General features: G+C 41.0%; 1 protein-coding gene across 1 annotated transcript in view; it reads right to left on the reverse strand.

Moving 5' to 3' along the window:
- The window catches only part of mmp11a (matrix metallopeptidase 11a), a 48,640-nt gene that overhangs the window by 12,305 nt on the left and 16,401 nt on the right, over positions 1–19,934 (reverse strand). The window contains exons 2-5 of the mRNA XM_050050221.1: positions 14,213–14,433; positions 7,323–7,466; positions 3,472–3,605; positions 911–1,149 (exon numbers count right to left, since the gene is read on the reverse strand). Coding sequence (XP_049906178.1) covers positions 911–1,149; positions 3,472–3,605; positions 7,323–7,466; positions 14,213–14,433 — 738 coding nt within the window. The remainder of the gene's footprint in view (positions 1–910; positions 1,150–3,471; positions 3,606–7,322; positions 7,467–14,212; positions 14,434–19,934) is intronic.

The following is a 19,934-nucleotide window of genomic DNA, read 5'->3' on the forward strand; positions in this document are numbered from 1 at the left end:
AAAATCATTCTGCAGGTTACGATTGGCCCCAGGTGTGGACTTTGGACATGCCTGCCCTATGACATTTCACGTTTGAAGCCCTTTTTAAACAAGAATTGTGCAAATTTGCAGGAAAGCCCAATCAGTCTTTACAGTGTCTGTCAGGTTTGTGTTTCCCTCTTGCTACTAGCTGCTCGCTAATTCCTGCTATCAGCTGTTTGCTGTTTATCCACCGCCAGTGGGTTGCACGTGCAGCGTCATCAACAGCTCCTCCCACAAGTCTTCAACAGCCCCTCCCGTGGCGGAAGGGCGCCTCGGTCTGTTTAAACTAAAGGGGTTCAGCCAATATGTCTACCCTACGAGGCGGAAAATTGGGCACCTCAGATCAACTCGCCAATCTGGCTCTGTGTGTCTAAACGCTCGCAGCTTGCCGGCAAAACGGCCAAACATTCGCCGAAAATCTGGCAGTGTAAAAGGGGCTTGAGACTTCCTTCTCTGGTTTCCTGCTTTGAGAGAGAGTAGCTCATTGTGTTAACTTTCCAAGGCCATGAAAATAACATACTGGAGGTCTTAATTTAGGTGATGTTCAACCTGAAAAGTTATTGAGTATTAATCCGCGACTGAAAATAGTCCCAGACAAATGCACCATTTCTTCCTGTTTGTTTGATAAAACTACAGTTACCAGCTGTTTAGGAAATTACTGAGACTTTAAAAAAAAAATCAAACTATAATTTTTTAAGGTGTTTTTTAAGATTCATGTCTTCAGTAGGAACCAATGGGCTTGGAGCCGCAGACAGGAAGTCAGAAAGTACTGGGATTTGTTGACAATAAGAAAAATCTGTGCCTTCTTTTCTCTTTGACATAACCAGTTATTTTTTTTGAGCGTGTAACTCCACGCTCGGTTCATAACTGTTGCATCAGCTCCACTCACATTAGTGATGATCTCGTTGGTCTCTGGGTTGGCTGGAGGCGGAGGCGGGGGCGGCGGTGAGGGCAGGACTTGCGGATGAGCTCCATACAGATACTGGATGCCTCGCTTGTCATCCTCGCTCAGCCTCAGCGGGTAGGAGAAGGAATAGTATGCGGACATGATGGCACCCGGCTCGCGTGAGTGCTGCAGGCCCAGGACGTGCCCGAACTCATGGGCAGCAACCTGGAGAAGGTCTGTGCCTGCAGAGGGCAGGTAGAGAGAAGGCTCAGAGGCTGCAAAGAACACACCTGGTTCAAACAGTGTCATGGTGAAGATAGTTTGTTTTGATCTGCTTGTGGCAGACGGCGGGGATTTTGCTACCTGAGATGAGACGATGCCAACAAAGAGTCATGAAAAGTGCTTCCCCTGCCTGCTGACTCATAATCTGTTCATGTCCTGCTGAAGCCTCGTGTTACAGATGAGCCTGATACATTTGACTTTTCTCACCTGAACTCAACCAGTGAGATGATTTTTGCATCCCAGATGTAACAAGAAAATACTGCATTTAAAGATTGTTGATTGTTTTAGTTCAATATATTTACTGTAAGTAATACACCAACTGATCCTAAAGCCCAAGACAAATATCCTCTAAAATTCTTCTTGTAGAATTGGACAAAGTGGTTACTGGTTTTCCTGCACTATTACTTTCTATCATTAGTGTTATTTAATTTATTTCCCACTTCTTTACTGCATGGATTGGGTGAAAGGAGAAATGATTGCTATCAGACTTTTGTGCATAATGGCTGAAAACAGCTGAAGACTGGTTATCTTATTGGTTTATTTGAATTCTTTTTGGGGACTTTAAGAAACATATCTATTTCTATCCTATCTGGATTTGGCGATCCATTTATTCTCAATACAATATCCACATGCTCACCAGAACACAACTAGGACGACAGCATTGTCCATATGTAATCATTATTCCATTCAGCAAATTCAGTTCTGCATGCCAATACTTCCTGCTTTTCGACATGCTCCCATAACACGGTCAAAAACTGTTTGCTTCCCGTTCTACACACCTGATTCCCATTACCTGCAGCTTATCTATGTGCACTTCACACGTGAATGTTCCACCCTGTGTTCAGTTAAATAACTGAATGTGTATATTTACATTTACCTTGTTTAGATTACAATAAAATAAACAAAAACTATATTATGGCTCCAACAGTGGTGATTTAATACCGCACCCTGTCTTCCTGTTAAAATTGTCTTTTTATTTAATTTTACTTTATTTAATTTTTTTCTCTTTGGTCATGGAATTTAATCTATTTTCATGATTGGTCCATTGTAGAGGAAAATACAATTTTTGCAGCTGTTTTTTGTGTGTGTGTAATAATAACAATAATAATAATAATAATAATAATAACTTCACTGGCACTTTTCTTAATATAGTTACACAGTGCTGTAACAAAGGACATGAGGCAAAGAAATAAAATCTATACAGTAAAACCAGATAATTTACATAATATTAAAAAAAGATAAATAAAATCATATGAGTAATTTAAAGGGTAGGTTCAGTATTTTTCAACCTGGACCCTATTTTTTCATACAGGCTGCAATATAACCACTCGTGTTGCACCATTAATGTACAGCCACGTAAAGTTTTTTATTTTATTAAACTTAAAGATTATTATTCTAAGTGTCTGACAACATTATGAAAGGATCCCGACAGAGATAGACCATTTTTTAAGATCCTTTTGTTTAACCAGAAACAGCTCTGAAATCACCATCGCCAAACTCACCTGACTCCATTTAAATAAACAGTAATTTTAGCGTGTGTGGAGGCAGCATATTTTTACATCTAACTGTGTGAATTAAGGGTCAATTGTAACCAAACCTGAGTTGATGATTGTTGGGGCAGTGAAAAGACAATCAACGATTTTTGTTAGTTTAATTTTGTTTCCATCTTCTTTGAATGAAGTGTGTTTTACAGTGATAAAATTACAATTTATTTAAATGGAGTTTGGCGATGGCCATTTCAGGGCTGTTTCTGATTGAACAAAAATTATCTTACTCTTTAACAAAAAGGTCTATCTCTGTAGGGATCCTCTCCATAATGTTGTCAGACACTTGTAATAACAATTTGAGCCTGTCAGTTGCAGAAAAAAGCACTTTTAATGGACGTATGCTGACAGTGTGAACACGCTCTGAGTAGCTAAATTGCAGCCTGTCAGTACGGGACCAGTTTCAGAATTTTTTGTTCACATTACCTCGGCACAAAAACATGGCAAAATAGAGACCAGGTTGAAAAATAGTGATCTTACCCTTTAAAGGCAGTTTTGGACCTTGTCCTTATCTGCACAGTAGGTCAGAGTTAAAGTTTAAAGCTTTACAGATGTAGTGATTTTTTACTGCGTGCAGATTCAGAGAGACAGTGACTCTTAACATACAGTAAACACATTGTTATAATGTATGAACCTCTGTATTGTATTGTACTAAAGGCAATAAAAAGAAAAGAAAGATAGTGTGTGTGAGTTGAACTGTACACAACTGTTTTCTTCCTCTCTCAGACAAACACTCACCCATGTGGTTTCCGAGGGTCCATGACTCGTCGTAGTCAAAGTGAATGTCACCCTGTCGGTGCGTTTTGGGGAAGAAGGCGTGAGCGAGAATCCCACCCGGGCCATCGAAGGGGAGGTTGTCTCCGTGCCAGTACCTGCAGGTCCGTAAATCAAACACTGATGAACTCTGAAGGTTTAAAGCATGATGAACTTAAAAACATCTTCTTTCAGCTTTACAGATTATAAAACAATGGAGTATTGCCCATCACAATTTACCCAAGTTGACAAACTGAAATTGCTCGTTTTGTGCGACCAACAGTCCAGACCCAAAGACGTTCAGTTTGTTATCACAGAAGGTGAATAAAACCAGCAAATATTCATATTTTAGAAGCTGGAATCTGAGAATTTCTTTCATTTATGCTAAAAAAAAAATCAAATAATTTGACTGATCTGACTAATTTTTAAAGTGTCACTCCTTCAATAAAGCCCAATATATCAATACATAATGCAGCTGGTTAAATAACTAAAGACAAATGTAAAAAGAAATCTTTACACTCACTTTATACATTTCCTTTGACCTACAATCAGCTGGAGAAAATAAAGAAAACTTTATAATTCTTCCTTAAACATAATCAGCTGATTGGATAAATTAAAATATAAATAACCTCACTCTCATATGTTTCTTTGCCAAGCTCATTTTATTCCCCCTCCTTGGGTCTTTGCGTACTTTATACTAATCGTTCATTAATTCTTTTTTTCCCTCACACATATTTCTGATTTCTTTCCTCCTGATAATGACATACAGTTGTGTGTGTGTGTGTGTGTGGGCTAAATCAGAGTTAAATGTAAAAGTTCACAACAGTAATGAGATGTATGAATCCTTATTGTCATTAAATTAAATTAATTTTGTATTATATAATCATGTAAGTCAAACCGACCGAGTGTGACGAACATTAAAGCTTGAATCATCATCTTCAAAAGACAAAAGAAAAGAAATCAATGCAGGAAGAAACAAAACATTCAAATAAAACCCCCCAAAATGAAGTCATTTTAAAAACATCACAGATCCCCCATAAAACTTTTTGTATCTCAGGAGTTTGGAATCTGTGTTTACTCTTTGCTCTCTCTCAATCTGTTGTTTTTATCTTTGTGGCGCTCTGAAACTCTGTGTCACAAAGGTCTTCGTCAGAATCTGATGTGTCTGTCCTGAACTCATGAACAGATTTAAAATGTTTGACTCTGTGTTCACTGAGGTGCTCGTGTCTCTCGTAGTGAACACGGATGAGAGTTCAGAAAGTCGGCCATAAGATGTGATGTGAAACCAAAAGAGAGCTGAAATAAAGCTGATACAGTAAAAACACGAGTTCTTGAAGACTGAAGTGGTACTAATTTAAAGATGGTGTCACATATACACACTGTAGATTGGACTTTGTGATGAAACTAGATGGAGGCTGGTGAGCTCTGACATCAACCAAGAACTTTAAAAAAGTCTGTAAAAAATCCAAAATTAAAATATAAAATGATAATAGTTTCTGGAAAAGACTGGGTTTTATTAATTGTCTGATTCATCAAATTTATCTGCAACTATTTTTAATTACTGACTGATTCTTTAAGTTGTTTCTCAGGCAAATATGTCAAACATTTGCTAGTTTCACGTTTTCCATTGGGTTTTGGACTTGGACAATAGAATCAACTTGTAGTCGTCACGTATTATTGATAGTTCTGGTCTTTATTCTGAACTTTCAGAGACAAAATGATGAATCAATTCATCCACAAAGTAATGGACAAATCAGCTGAAAATGAAAATGATTGTTAGTTGCAGCTCAGTGCAGAAGTCCATGGTAGAGGCAGGCAGTCCAAACAGGCATCCAAGACACTGTGACTGTGGTTAAAAATCCTTCATTGATACACGGATAAACCAGCGCGTTTGGACTAGAGAGTCTTCATCAGGGTTGATTCTCTAGTTGACTCTCTAGTCGTTTACCCACGTATTAATAAAGGATTTTTGACCACAGTCAGAGTGCCTCGGATGCATTTTTGGACTGCCTGTCTGTACCATGGACTTTTACACTGACTGAGCTGCCCAGTCGTTGTTTATATCTTTATGTGCCCCGTCCTTGAAGAGCACCTGATTCTTTACAACTAACTACACAGAGCCTGAACCCAGTGCAGCACTCCCTATGTTTCCTCAGTATGATTTTGTTTCTTTTAGACAATTAGCAGTGACAATATCTACGTCAGGGTGTCTGTGGTCTGCTGGTTGACCCTTCAGGGCCCGTGTCCACATGGAGTTTCTTTTTAACTGTTAGCAATAAGCAGAGAGTATATGGGGCCACACGTGGCTGCCTAGAGAAAGAGCGCCACCTCCAGTGTCTTTTTTCTGTGCTCCAGCTTTTTTTGTGCAGCCACTCTGAGCGCTTCAACTTGAAAATTCTTCAGAAAGGCACCGGTGACGTCACTGCCGCCCGCTCCTTTAGCTACCCTCACAACAAAGACAGAAGAGCCCATCTGTGGGAGCAGATCGGCCAGCGGACACTGAACTGTTGTAACTTGTTGTTAACTGTGTCATCAACCCTCTGTTAATGTAGCACTACGTTAGCTACCTAGCTAAAGTTAATGTAAAGATATTGTTGTCAAAGAATCAAACCAACATGGAGTATGTCATTTAAAAAAAGCACTGAATGAAGTGCTCCCCAGCCCCCTGCCACAACTTTTCTGCTAAAGACAAATGCTTTGTGGACACAGACCCTTAGTCCAAATTAAAATAAGTCAACCCCCATTAGACAGCTTGCCATGTAAAGGTGCGGACACACCAAACCGACATCAAAGAACTAGCGGCAACGAAAGCCAACTGTTGCGTCGTCTACGTCGCCTCACGTCGCCCTGTGTCAGTTGCATTTGAACACACTACAAAGACTACATCCGACGGCCAAGTGGTACGTACGTTCTGCGCCTGCGTGAGAGGAAATAATGCAAAAAGGGAAACTAGAAGTCCAAGGAATGCATGAGATAAACAAAGTAGCGGAGTGAGAGAGTGGTACATCCTGTCAGCCGAGGGGTTTCCTATCTGTGCAGCCGAGCACCACAGCACTTCCACGGACTATTACATCCAGACGGTCCCGGTGTTTCCTCCGCAGGCTCCACTTCACTCAGCTGCCTGATAAACCCGCTGCTTCTTCCCACTTTAACCTGAATAACAAACCAGGGCTCAGTGCTCCGGTTGGATCCAAACGGAGAGCCGGGGCTAGTTGGGAAGCTAGCGGAGGCTAACTGGCTGAGCTTCCCTACGGTCATGCTGCGGCTATTCAGGTTAAAGTGTGAAGAAGCAGCGGGTCTGTGGGGCAGCTGAGTGAAGTGGAGCCTGAGGAGGAAGCACCGGTTAGCTCCGGTTTCACTACAGGCAGATTCACTCGCTACAGGGGCGAGGAAATAAAACCTGAACAGCCAATCAGAGTGATCTCTCTTATCGTGTGTCAGGGCGTTAATACTGTTCAGACCTTCATGGTTCCCAGATGATATATCCTCATTACTATGGTGATCTTCCAGGGGTTTATCTCCAAGTCTGAAGAGTGACACTAATGTAGCCAAAGTGCCAAAGTACTTGGACAACTTTAAACTTTGACCTGGTGGTGGCGCTAGATACAAAGTCAGAGGATCATCAAAGTTATTACAATTAATCCTGAGGAGAACATGAACGTCTGAAACACATTTCATGACAATCCATCCAATATTTGTTGAGATATTTCAGTCTGGACCAAAGTAGTCTTTTGTCCAACTACAGATTTTTTTCTTTACAATATTATCTGTATCTTTTAATCTAAACATGCATCATGTGTTCAGCCTCCTTTTCCTTTTATTTCCAGTCCTCTCACCTGGTGAAGTCGATGCGGATGTCGGCCTTCCCGCTGTGGATCTCAGTGAAGGTGAGCGGTGTGACGTCACTCCAGATTTTCAGCGCTTCCCGAAACACACGTCGCACCTTTTCCTCACTTATCTGCCAGGGAAACCGGACGATCCTGGGGGAGATCAATGCAGGTGTCAAACACACACACACACAGGATGTATAGTATAGTAGCAGAGGGGGACCACCAGCCTCGCAGGCCTCCCTCTAATCTGATATGTGCAGTCATCTCATCAGCGGGGTGGTGTGCTGTTACTGACGCCCTCAGGCCTGTGAACAAAACACAGCATCACTGTCTCGTCCCTTTCCTTTCAGATAAAAACCACCCAGTGTGATAACTGGAGAGAAACCTCCTCGTCTTACCAGCAGCACTCAAATTCTTCATAAATCATATAAAATATTAAGGACATTTGGCAGTTTGCACCTTAAATCTGAAAGTTACTGTTGCAGAGGACTAAAAATAAATCCAGTTTGGAGTAAATAGAGAACAACCAACAAACTCAGTTGTGAATTAGATGGAATTAGACTTTGTATAATGAGAGTAATGACTCACAGAATGTTAACAGGTTGGAGAAGCAGAATTAGACAACTCTCATGTCTGTGCAGCAGTGGTTGAATGCAATTAAGGATTCTTTCAGCCCTAGAGTGGTCTCCTTTGGTCTGAATCAGGGACTAATTTTGTTCCAAAGTTGTATAATTGCCTAGAGTTGGTTGGTGTTCTCACGGCAGCATTTACAAGAGGACCAGATCAAATGCCTTGTGTGAGAAAGCTGCTCTTGATTGGTCAGAATTTCCATGTGGGAAAAATCCAGGAAGTAAAGCAAACGTTGAAGAAGAGTACACTTGCAAGATAAATGTGACACTTTCTAATGTCACAATGGAGGGACAACTACGCAGGTTGATTTTAGCGCTGCTCATCGTGGACTATATTGCTGTCATTGTTCATTTTAGTCAAACCATACAGTTTGAAAACGAGGCGCGGCTCCAACTAGAAAACAATGTTTTGATGCATTGGATGTGCTGAATGTGCATATTAAGGCAGTACAGGAGGAGGTGCACATTAATAATCCTCCAGGACTGTAACATGCTCATGTTTAACCCAAACAATGTGTCATGTGACTGCAGTTGCTTCACATCCAGGTCGGAACACCTTCTCACCACAAACCAACCGCACCAGAGTTCCTTTGTAACCAGACTGAGACCACCTCTTCAAGAAGGTCTCAGTCTGGTTGTTTTAGTGCACACCTGAGTGTGATTGCTGTGTTCACACCTGCACAAATGAACCACACTGAGGGGGCAAACGATCTTGAGTTTGATTGAACCAAACAGGGCAGGTGTGAAAGCACCCTAAGTACATTTACTGAAGTACAACTTAAGTTGTCATGCCACCTTCTACTCATGCTACAACCAGATTGCAAGAGTAAATGTTGGTATTGTACGTTTCTACAAACCACTGATACGCTACATTTGCACCTTATTCTGTAACTTTACATTTCAACAGCACTGTAGTTAATATTTGGTTAGATTTAGGCACAAAAAACACTTGGTTATGGTTATGAAAAGATCATGTTTTGGCTTAAAACACCCGTGTTTGGTGGCACAATCCCCGCTGAAAATGCAGCGATGTCTCAGTAAAAAAAAGGTGCTTTTCGTGCCACTTTCCCTGCTGGAAAAACCCCCACGTTTCTTGCAAAAACCAAAGTGTAAAAACAACAATTTGCTATTTTACAGTAGGTTGTTTGATGCTGGGGAGTTCCTGGTCCCTGTCAAGAAATAGTCTTGCATGTTGTTCCACACTCTGGTTTTTGTACAAATTAATTAAACAAGATACAGCCTGCTAATTCGTGAGCTTTAGAGGTGACAGTAGCTGGATTCTGTAACCATCAGACAAGGCCACACTGGCTGTTTGTGCTAAGCTAAGCTAGCCAGCGAATATCTACGTATCACAAATTGTTGAGCTATTCTTTCAAACCAATAAAAAGTGTCACTTGTTAACATCAATTTGAGCCAAAGATTTAAAGGAACTGTTGAACATTCTGGCAACATGCTTGTATGTTTTATGTGAGAGTGAGATGAGGAGATTGAAACCTCTCTGATGTGGGTGAAGCTGTCAGGACGCGTTCAGCCTGTACTGTTTGCTTCTAGCTACAGTCTGGGATGCCAATTGCCACAGGTAAGCACAGGTTTTAGTTTCGGCACAATGTTACCAAACCTGGCAACCTGACTGCTCGGAGAAAAACAGTTTCAGCATGTGCTCGTATACAAATTCAACAAACAAGACACAACATGTTAATTAGTGGTAGGATGAGATTGGTATGTTTCTCTCACTACCAGAAAGGCAACAAAGTGCGTTCACCAAAATGTCAGAATATTCCTTTAAGCTCCAGCTGCTAATTCTGGATCTCCCTGGGGTCAACATCTGCAGCTTTAATTGGTGTAGAGGTATAAAGGAAAAGGTATTACGTGTGGTATTTGTAGCATCAGTCACATAAAGCTGAGGTCTATAATTAGAGTGACTGTGGACAAACACTGTCAGCGTCTAGTGTCCTCTCTGCTGAGAAGAATCTGCTGCGTCATTTTATGGCACCGGTCCAGAGTATGTAAGCTTACCTGCAAGAATTTATACTGCCTGTCATGGTTACGGCTCGGTCAAGAGGGACAGGAAGCAGCAGGGTTTATGGGAAATGTGGTTTTAATTTAGAGACACACTGACAAAAAAAAAAAAAAAAAAAGTACCCCTGGTATTCATCTCACCCACTGTCTCTGAAGTATAGACTGCAGGAGGAGAGGAGGAGCTGAACCATGAAGCCTCTGAATATTTTGTCATTTAATATGGTGGATGGAAGCTGCCAAAATAATAATAAAAAAAAAAATACAAAGGTAAACTAATGAATAAATAAATACATTTAAAAAGTTAAAAAAATATGATGAAAAATAAATATTACATCGAAACAATAAATAGTTCAACAAAAAATAAATAAAAAGGAAAATTACATAGAAAAGTATATAAATAGGAAAATTAATATAGACCTGTATAAAAGAATGTATTACAACAATAATACGGAAATAAATAAGTTTGGGGAGGGAAATGAATGAATAAATAAATCTAAAGATGAATAAATACACTTAAAATAAATTGAATTTAAAAAGAAATGCAAAAATAAATAATACAATTTAAAAATGACTAAAAATAAATAATAGTAAATAAATAAATAGGGAAATAAATGAAAAAAGAGAAAATTGTAAATAAATAAATCTAAAAATGAAAAAAAGGGTTAAAATAAATCTAAAATAAATTAAAAAAAGAATCCTGAAATGAATGATGAAATTTAAAAAAATTAAGAAAAACAAATAAATAAAAGGGAAAACTAAGTTGGAAAGTTGATAAAAGGGGAATTAATACAAAGGCAAATAAAAGAAGAAAATAAAAACAGGAATATCAATTTGTCAAATCTTATCTATTACTTAATGCCTTCTTTTATTTTTAATATTATTTTTGGTACATTTAATGGCGTAATAATTCATTTATCGTGTCCTTCATTTTTTCATTTTTGATTTTTGGCAGCTTCCATCCTCAGTACTCAAAAAACTGAATGAAAATAACTTGTTCATTGTTCATAAATTGCTTGTTCATTTATTTAAGACTCCAGCGAAGGTGTAAATATTTGTCCACATGGGGCTTTCCGCGGTGCAAAGTTCACACAGGAAGTCTTTGACCTTATCACTTTCTCAGCACAACACCCTGCTCATTAGAGGTGGAAATGTTATCTAAATATGACTCATCAGACCTACATCACTGACCTGTACATATGTAATTAGACCAGGGTTTTATCAAAAGATAACGAAGACATTAGCGCGCTGGTCACTTGAGTTTTTCATCAAACAAACTGGAGGAAACAGTGCTTTTGTTGGGGACTATTTTCAGAGGCGGATTAATTCACATTTGGTGGTCTAGTGAGTATTTATGGCAGGAGGATGGTGAACGTGGGATTGAGTCGAAATAAGCTACTGTGTGTGTGTGTGTGTGTGTGTGTGTTCGTAGGAATGAAGAAACATGTCACCCAGTGTGGCTCATTGAAGTGATTCTAATAGTTTTTATGGACAACAATGGAGCTCTGTCGCACAGAGAGCTCCTTTTCAGTTTTGTTAACAGCCGTTAAACCGTTAAAACAACTCTCCACCCTTTCAACGCTCATATTTTAGCCGTTTAGAAGGACACAGAAGCAACAGTGGCTTCGTCAGGTCATACAGAAGTATAGTTTGACTTTGCCGGTTTCTGCCTGGGTTCTGGTTAACCACATCACTTTGTCAGGTGTCACTTTGAGTGCTTTATTGGTCCGATCCAGCACAATCTTATTAGTCTGTGGCCGGTGCTTGCTCCCCCTTCTTTCTCTCCGTCCCTCTGTCTGTCTTAATATACTGTTGTGTTAAAGAATGACTACAATGAAAGGGACCCCAGGAGACACAGACAGAGAGGCAGCAGCCAGACGCTCGACGGTGCCAAGGCCTCAGATGAAAGAAAACCGGCACTCGTTTGTCAGAATCACAACTTCAAGACCTCATTTTCTAAGAACAATATAAGCCCTCCCACGTTACATTGTTTTACTTGAGTCCGTCATTTAATGTGTCTGAAGTCCAGCAGATCGTGTCGCAATGGAGTCATCACTTTTAATGTCATGAACTTCAGTAGCGTGCCATCTCGTGTAAGTCTTTCTTTAAATCTGCACTAAATGATTTCTCCTTTGGCCACTTGGGGGCAGTGGAGACAAGTTGACACTGACGTATTACATTTCAAGTTGAGATGGTGAATGTGCTAGCAAACAGCTGCTTATTTACAAAGGTTAGCTACCAAACTCAGTACTTTTAAGGGTACCAACTGAATCACGTCAGCACTACAGAGAACACGTTCACGTTAATTCCATATTTCAGTGTCTGAGAGCACATCTGAGTGAGAAAGCCAAGAGGCAGGAGTGCGGCGAAGCCTGGAAGCCATCAACAGAGCTCCACTTAGCCAAAGGGTTCAACTTCAGACAGGAGGCAGAGGCACCCAAAGCTGGGAAGCTGGCCACAGAGCTCCATCAGCTGTTCCATCAATCCCTTAAACAGCCGCTCTTTTGGCAGCTTCATCAGCCGCTCCGTTGGCTGCTCCGTTGGCTGCTCCGTCCAAGCACCCGGGAACAGCGGCGGGCTTTGAAGCTGTAGTAATAGTAGTCTAAAATGAAACTGCACTGTCCAGGTCTGTCGAGTGATGCCTTGGGACTCAAAAGACTTTTTCCCAAAGACTTACACTGAGAAAGAGACGTCTGTGAATCAGTGATTGCATTTTCTTTAGCGTCACAACCCCCATGAAATGACTTGCACGATTAAATAATTTCATCCCCATTCAAGTTAGCAGAGTGGTAAACAGGAAGTTAATTGTTTGGCTGCAGTTGGCCGGTGTAAGTCTCAAGTGCACTTGCTCTATGGCGCCACAGTGTGGAAGAACTGGGTTATATCATACTGCAGAAATTGAGCTTTGAGCATTGAGCATCTTCGATTGATAACACTCCAGAAGAGCTGCACAATTAAATCATTTTATGCTCATGCATGTTAGCGGAGAGCTAAACCAGAACTAGCCAGCTGTAGGAGAAGTAGTCCCTTATGCACCTGCTGTATGGGTCCAATGATGCTGGAGCATTGCTGATCATCCAGGTAATTTAATGCTGCAGAAAAGAGTTTTTTGGCTTCATGCACCATTGAACAGGGCTGTATCCAGGTCTCTTTATACATCCACAGCTCCGTCAGCTGCTCTGTTAGCTTCCCCAAAACCACAGCTGCAGCACCGATCTCAAAGCCTAGCTAGCCTCAACATTTTGCTGATGCTATGCTAGCTTTATGTGGATTGCGTTGCAAATGGAGATGCAATGGGGCGATGAGGTGTGATGTTAAAATGGGGCTCAGACACTGATGAGCATCAAAGATACTTTTATGACCAAATACAATCTTTAAATAACGTTCAGTCCCTTTGTTGCAAGTAGCAAACACACACAAGCCCATAACAAAGTTAACTAGGTCAACAAGCACTTGAGCAACACTTCAACAGCAACTCCACGATAGTGCAGCTGATAACGGTGTTGTGTTGTCATGCCTACTGTGTGACCACAGTATAACTGTATCTGTCTGCTGGTTGCTGCTGAGCAGGAGGCGCACAGTGGCTGTTTACAGCTTTTTGTCTGAAGACAACGAGGGCGGTGAGAGTTTTAAGGTCCATTTACTCGCTTTTTTTTTAACTTTGCAGATGAAGTTGTCATGAAATTGTAGATGTCAAATTATCCTGAACACGTTTAGGTCTTTTCATCACTGATGGCTTAAAAGTTGAGCTTGATTTTTTACTTTTGATCTTGAAAACAGACAAAAACAAATCTCCACTCGAGGTCCCTTACTTGATTTTGCTGGTGTTGATTCTGATAACAGCCATTTATACAAATTTTTTTCTGCTCCACATAATGGCTCTTCACTGTGTTGGACACTGTTGGTCAGATGTGGATTGGTCACTGCCTTGTATCTTTAAATCTGATCTCTGCATGAAAATATTTGTATTTTTAGTTTTTTGCATTTGTTTGTAGCCTCAGTTTGCCCCCTGAAGAGTGCATAAGAATTGGGGGACATAGTAAAATATTCCTAATGGACGGGTTGGGTCATTTTCTGGAGGTGTTGCTAAAAAGAAAACAAACGTTCGTCCTTGGTTGTAAACACAGGAAATAAATAAATCACCGTCCTATCATGTGGTGTTCTTCCATTCCATTTCAATAACCAACAATAAAATGAATTCTGCAAATTAAACTAATATTGGGTCAGAACTGAGTGTGTAGGTATCTGTACCTGTAGGTGAGGTCTGTCTTCTCCAAACGTCCTCCATACAGGACAAAGCGTCTCTGTCGCCCCCGATAATGCACCTCCTTCTGAGCGGGGTAATCCGGCACGCCACAGCGAGGACGGTTCCACGTGTTGGAGGTGTTTGTCTGCAAACTCGTCTCCTTCACTAAGTCCTGAGCGTGAGGAGCCTTCCCCCTCTTCTTCAGGTCGGGGAATTTTTCAGAGACCTGTAATGACAACATGTTCTTAGTCAGTGCAGGTTCGTTTTTATTCAACAATCAGTTGGCATTTAATTAACTGATTAATAGTCACCTAATTATCTTGGTATGTTATTATAATGTGTAGAAATATATAAGAAAATAATTTGTGTTTTTGAAGAAGGCGAAAAAAGAGAAGAAAATGAAAGTTAACGGAGAACCGTGGACGAGAAAAAGGAGCAAGTTTTTAAAAAAAAGTAGGACAAGAAGGACAAAAGGCTGCTCACACTTGTAGGACTCTGAGACGTAGGTACACTCACATGGTTTGTTCCTGGTGAGCTGACTGCTAACATGCAACTTTTTCTTTTGTTTTTCTTGCATGTCTCCGTAGTGAACGGAGAATCCAAACAAGGTGAACATTGTTAATGACTTGAAGTAAACAGGGACCAAACTTAATAACAGCAAAACTATATCAAAACATCACTTCACAAGCTCTGACACAACTTGTGCTGTGTAATTCAAGTCTCATTTATCCAGTCCTATGCTCTGTACTTCTCAAACACATGCAATTTTGCTAAAATACTGTTCGGTACAAATACACTCATGCACAGCTGAATCTGAATGCGCATTTGAACTCTGCTCAGGGCGCCCTAGTCGTAGGCGGAAGTGTTTTATATTGGTATGTGTTAGTGAAAATGCATGTGTTTGGGAAGAACTGAGCATACGACTGGATAACGAGACTTCGGTTGTGTGACTGTTTGTAAAATGATGTTTTGATATAGTTTTACTGTTGTTAAATGCAGTCCTTGAAGTTTTAAGTTTGCTTTACAAATTTGAGGTAATAGCAGTGACAACTTGATATAAAAATCCTCACTTTAGGGGTGAAATATTCTTTTAAGTACACAGTGTATGAGGGACGTACAGTATGTGAGTTATGTCGCACGATATATGTTACATAACGCACTGTTTTTAAGCCAAATCATAATGTTTTTTCTGGAGCTGACCATGCTGTTTTGGTGCCTAAATCTAACAAAAGTGAAAGTGAAACCTTCCCTCACTGCTATGGAGTGTTCTGAACATAATGGTCAGTGTAGCAGTAGTCTTCTAACCCATATCTATAACGCTGACAAGCACTAATAGCACCCGTTTTAAACATTTGAAAAGGGTACATGAGTAGGCTGTTAAGGAGGTAAAGATGAAAAGTGAAAGAAAGGATAAAGATTTAAAAAGAGGAGCAAGTACAAGTACATGAGGCAGAGGAAAGGCATGATAAAGTAGAGAATTATAAAAGTAAAAGGGAGACGAAGAGAAACAAGTGGATGAAAAAGAAAAAGTAAAAGTGAGAATAGCAAGAAACAAGAAAAAGACCAGAGTATATCTCCGAGCTGGCTGGATATGAATCATCATCATTTTGAACTGTGAGGTTAATGACAGCCCACACTCATAATCAGGTCAGCGAGCCACGTAGTTTGCCCCAGTTTAAGAGACAGTCGGTCCCAGGGTGTCCCATTATGGGTAATACCCACCCCCACCAGATCCAGAGGAAATGGCTCTGCTCATTTCCACTGAGGCAAATTACAGAGGAGAGCCTCCTCATCTGCCTCGGTCCTCTAAACCAAACCGCATCTGCAGCGCGGCACTTACAGTTGGGTGTTCTCCTCCTATCACACAATTACATGCATTTCCTTTTCCGCTGCCACTCAGGGCAACCTGTGGGAAAAGACGCTATCAATTTATCGTGTGCAGATGAAGCTGATTTTTCTGTCATCAGTTCCTGTGAATCTTCCCACGACTTGTCTCGTACATAATCCTGCACGGATTCTCCGAAATACTACAGTTGCTGCGACTCACTGTCTGTTCCCACTGAGCACAGATTCACTGACCTGCAGGTAAAAAGACGTCTGAGCTTCCAGGTTAAACCCACTAAGTACATGTACTCAACTACTGTACTTAGGTACAAATTCAAGGTACTAGAACTGTACCTAAGTATTTCCATGTTGTGACACTACTCCACTACATCTACTGTACCTTTTCAGGGTATATGCAGGAATCCTGAGGTTAATTTCAATACCTTTTTAAAACTTTTTTAAGACCTTCCAAAAAAACCTTAAGACCTCATCGCCACTTCAAGCTGTCGTTAGCAGCAACGCATCTTTAACATACTAAACAGTTGTAGTTTGCAATTAAATCTATGGAGCACAAACATACAACAGAACTCAGATAAGATGAGAAGGATTTTTTATTGTCTTTTGCTCCTCTGTTTGGCGCCTGGACGTGCGCCGTCGCATGATGTCGCACAGGTACGCGCACGGCCCCGAGTGGCAGTCCGAGTGTGTCTACCTACACATCGTTGGTTGTAATAGTCGCGAGGAGGAAAATAAATTATACATTCATGGATACTTTTCGTCAAATCTTGAATGCCAAGAAAATTTAATACTTCATAAAATCGCGTTTAAGACTTTTTAATACTTTTTAAGGACCTTAAAAAACTAGACTTTTGCACCTCCGCGTGGCTCCGTTTTCAGGTTTTAGAGGATCTAGGCCGTGACGGGAGACTTTGGCCAATCACAGTTCATTTCAGAGAGAGGACGTTCCTATTGGCTGTTTAACAAATGCAGATGTGAGTGCATGTCCCTTCAACGAAAGCCTAAATCAATGGCGGAGAATCCTGCAGATAAAGTTGCCATTCCAGCGTTAGCAGCAACTGCCTGCACTGCAAAGCAACCCAAAAAAGGACGACTGACTGTGGTTTTATGTTCATATTTTTGTAGCTAACGTTAGCAAGAGCCTGAAATCGGTGTGTTCTCCGCCTCACTCTCCGCCGCTACAGACCACTGTCAGGGCACCCTGTCCTGTTGGTAATCCTACATGGCACTATTAGCTGTCCTGCATGGCTGTCAGGCTAGGTGGGTAAGGCTTACCTAAGCCTAGAGGCTGTAATAATTTGAAATGGGGCGTGCTGAGGTAATTAAGAGAGACGATTAGGACCAGGTGGGAGACTGCTGTTGTTGAGAGATGTTTCCGAGTGCTGTGAGGAAGATGGACTGTTAAGGGTTGTTGTTTGCGTGTTTAATGTCTACAAATAAACTGTAAACTGAGAACCAACGTTCAGCAGTGCTGGAACACAGAGAGCAAGCTTACTGACTGACAGCCGTCAGATCAGTGCCGGGACAGCAAGGCAACAAATACGCCTACATCCCTGACCTTTAGCCTGGCAGTTAAGTGTTCACTCTGTGGTAATATATGTACATCCAGCCAAGCCCTGGAAGCCCGAGACCAGTCTTTGCCCCAAGTAATATTAACAAGTGCCCAAGGTTGTGTTTGCTGAGACCCCGCCTGGGCAGCTGTTCAAGAGACCGAACCCCAGTCAGAGGAATCCAGCCAGTACAAACTCCAGCTCCGGGGGACTGCATGGCCCGACTCCCTGCCAGATCAGCAAACTTTCTGTTACTGCTGTTACACAGGTTAGACCCAACGCTGGCCACCAACAGCCCACTGTGACACCCACCAATTAAGGGTTTGTGCTGGCTAAATTCAAGCTACTACAGCTGCCAACCAAAGGTCCGTCTTCCAAGCTGCTGCTTGCTCTCCTAGGAAAGCAGTCTACAGCGGCGGGAAGCGAGGCGGAGAGACTGTGAGGTAGCTAACAGCTAATTCTTGTCTCATTTGTGGTCTGATAAACAGAGAGAGAGAGTGGCTGTGAGGGGCTGACTGTATTTTAAAAATCTGTTTTTTGTTTGTTGTTTTTTTGTTGATTTCTGCCCACCCTATTTGTTGCTTCACGTTATTGCTTTTATTATTATTTTTCTTTATGACTTTGGGGTATTTTACTCCAAATGTATTTTTATTGCTGCAATTGATTTGATTTTATTGCAGTCCAGAAATGTTTTTGTTCCTAGTCCCCACTCCCTTGGATAAACTGGGGCCTTAATCCAAATAATTGTGCAAAAAGTCCAGAATTATTGTATTTTATAAGTCAAACTATTACACAATCAAACCCAGACTGACACGTTTTCAGAATTGACTGCTGATAGATTGTACAAGAGTTAAATTGTTGAGCTAATGTTAATATAATTATCCTAATGAGTCCTAAAGATGCAGCATGACAAGTCCAAACTATCTAATGAATGAGTTTTTTAAGATTATGTAACCTCATGTTTACAACTCATTTAAAGTAATTCTGTGAGAACATAAAACTCAAATTAGATTTATTGTTACAGAGGCTCTTCTGCCCTGACAAGAGGACGACTGCCCGAGGGGAAAAGTGATCAAACAGTAGAGTAATAAAACATCGACTGTAGGCATTATGAAACCAAATATTTCGAAATCGACCTTACAAAAGCCAAACCCTAATTAACACAAGATCCATGAAGTATAGAACAATGATTGTGAAGTCACAGTCATGTTGGAACGATGCTGCCTCGCTCAGCTCTGCAGGACTCAAACTGCGTCGCTGTTGTAGGTTAAGGGGAACAAAACCCAGCAGGATTCATGGAATGTGCTCCAGACTGCAGAAACACAGTGACTGATGGGTCTGGATCACAGAACAAACAGTACACACCTCCTCCCCGAGCACCACCCACCCTCCACCTCCTGCGTTTCACTTTGTTTGCTGCTTGTTTTGTTGCACAAAGCATTTACTCACATTAGGGGGGACGTTTCTGCTCGTGTCCTACAGTTTTCTTTACATGGCTTGTTAGTGTTGTTACGAATGAGCTAAAAGAGCCGTGGACCCCCGAAAGCGGCTCCTCGTTCAGCTGCTTTCTGCTCTTTTTCTGCAGGTTTTGTGTGATCTGACGTCTCTCCCTCTGCGCTGTTATCTGCCCTTCTGACAACAAAAACCTCAGATAAACAACAAAGCCCTTATCAAGATGCAAAGCAGGTCTGAAGCGTATCAATCTAAAGACTGTTGACTCAGACTCCATTTGTTTGCTTCTTTTACATTTATTTACCTTCGGGGGGCATAGGCTCTATAAGTGAGTCTTTACAGGCCTGTAGCTTCAACTGAGAGCACTGAGTTCATGTTCTCAGTACTGTTTATGGAAATTTGGGGATTTTAACGACCCGAGGAGGAGATTATATTGTACAATTACATATGAAATATGCATGATGGGATTTTGTATGGCTTGTTTTCATATTCTTTATATTCACTACCATTAAATGTGACTGTTTTTGGAAAACTAAATAACTCCGGGCCTATACCAAACGATTTCTCAAGCAATTTGACTGTCGCAGACAAATTTCCAATGCTGAAATAAAATCATGAGAGTTAAAAAATATGGAGTGCTGCACTGGGTAAAGGAACTTTGTAGTTAGCTATTAAAAAATCAGGTGCTCTTCAAGATAAAAAACAACGACTGGGCAGCTCACTCAATGTAAAAGTCCATGGTACAGGCACGCAGTCCAAAAAATACATCCAAGGCATTGTGACTGTAGTTAAAAAAGTTTGAGCGATCTGCATGAAACTGGGTGAACATAATCTAGGGACCAATATCTAAAGTTCCCTCTTGGCAAAAGTTGGAAAACTTACT

This window comes from Epinephelus moara, chromosome 8 (genome assembly GCF_006386435.1).
Source record: "Epinephelus moara isolate mb chromosome 8, YSFRI_EMoa_1.0, whole genome shotgun sequence".
NCBI lineage: Eukaryota > Metazoa > Chordata > Actinopteri > Perciformes > Serranidae > Epinephelus > Epinephelus moara.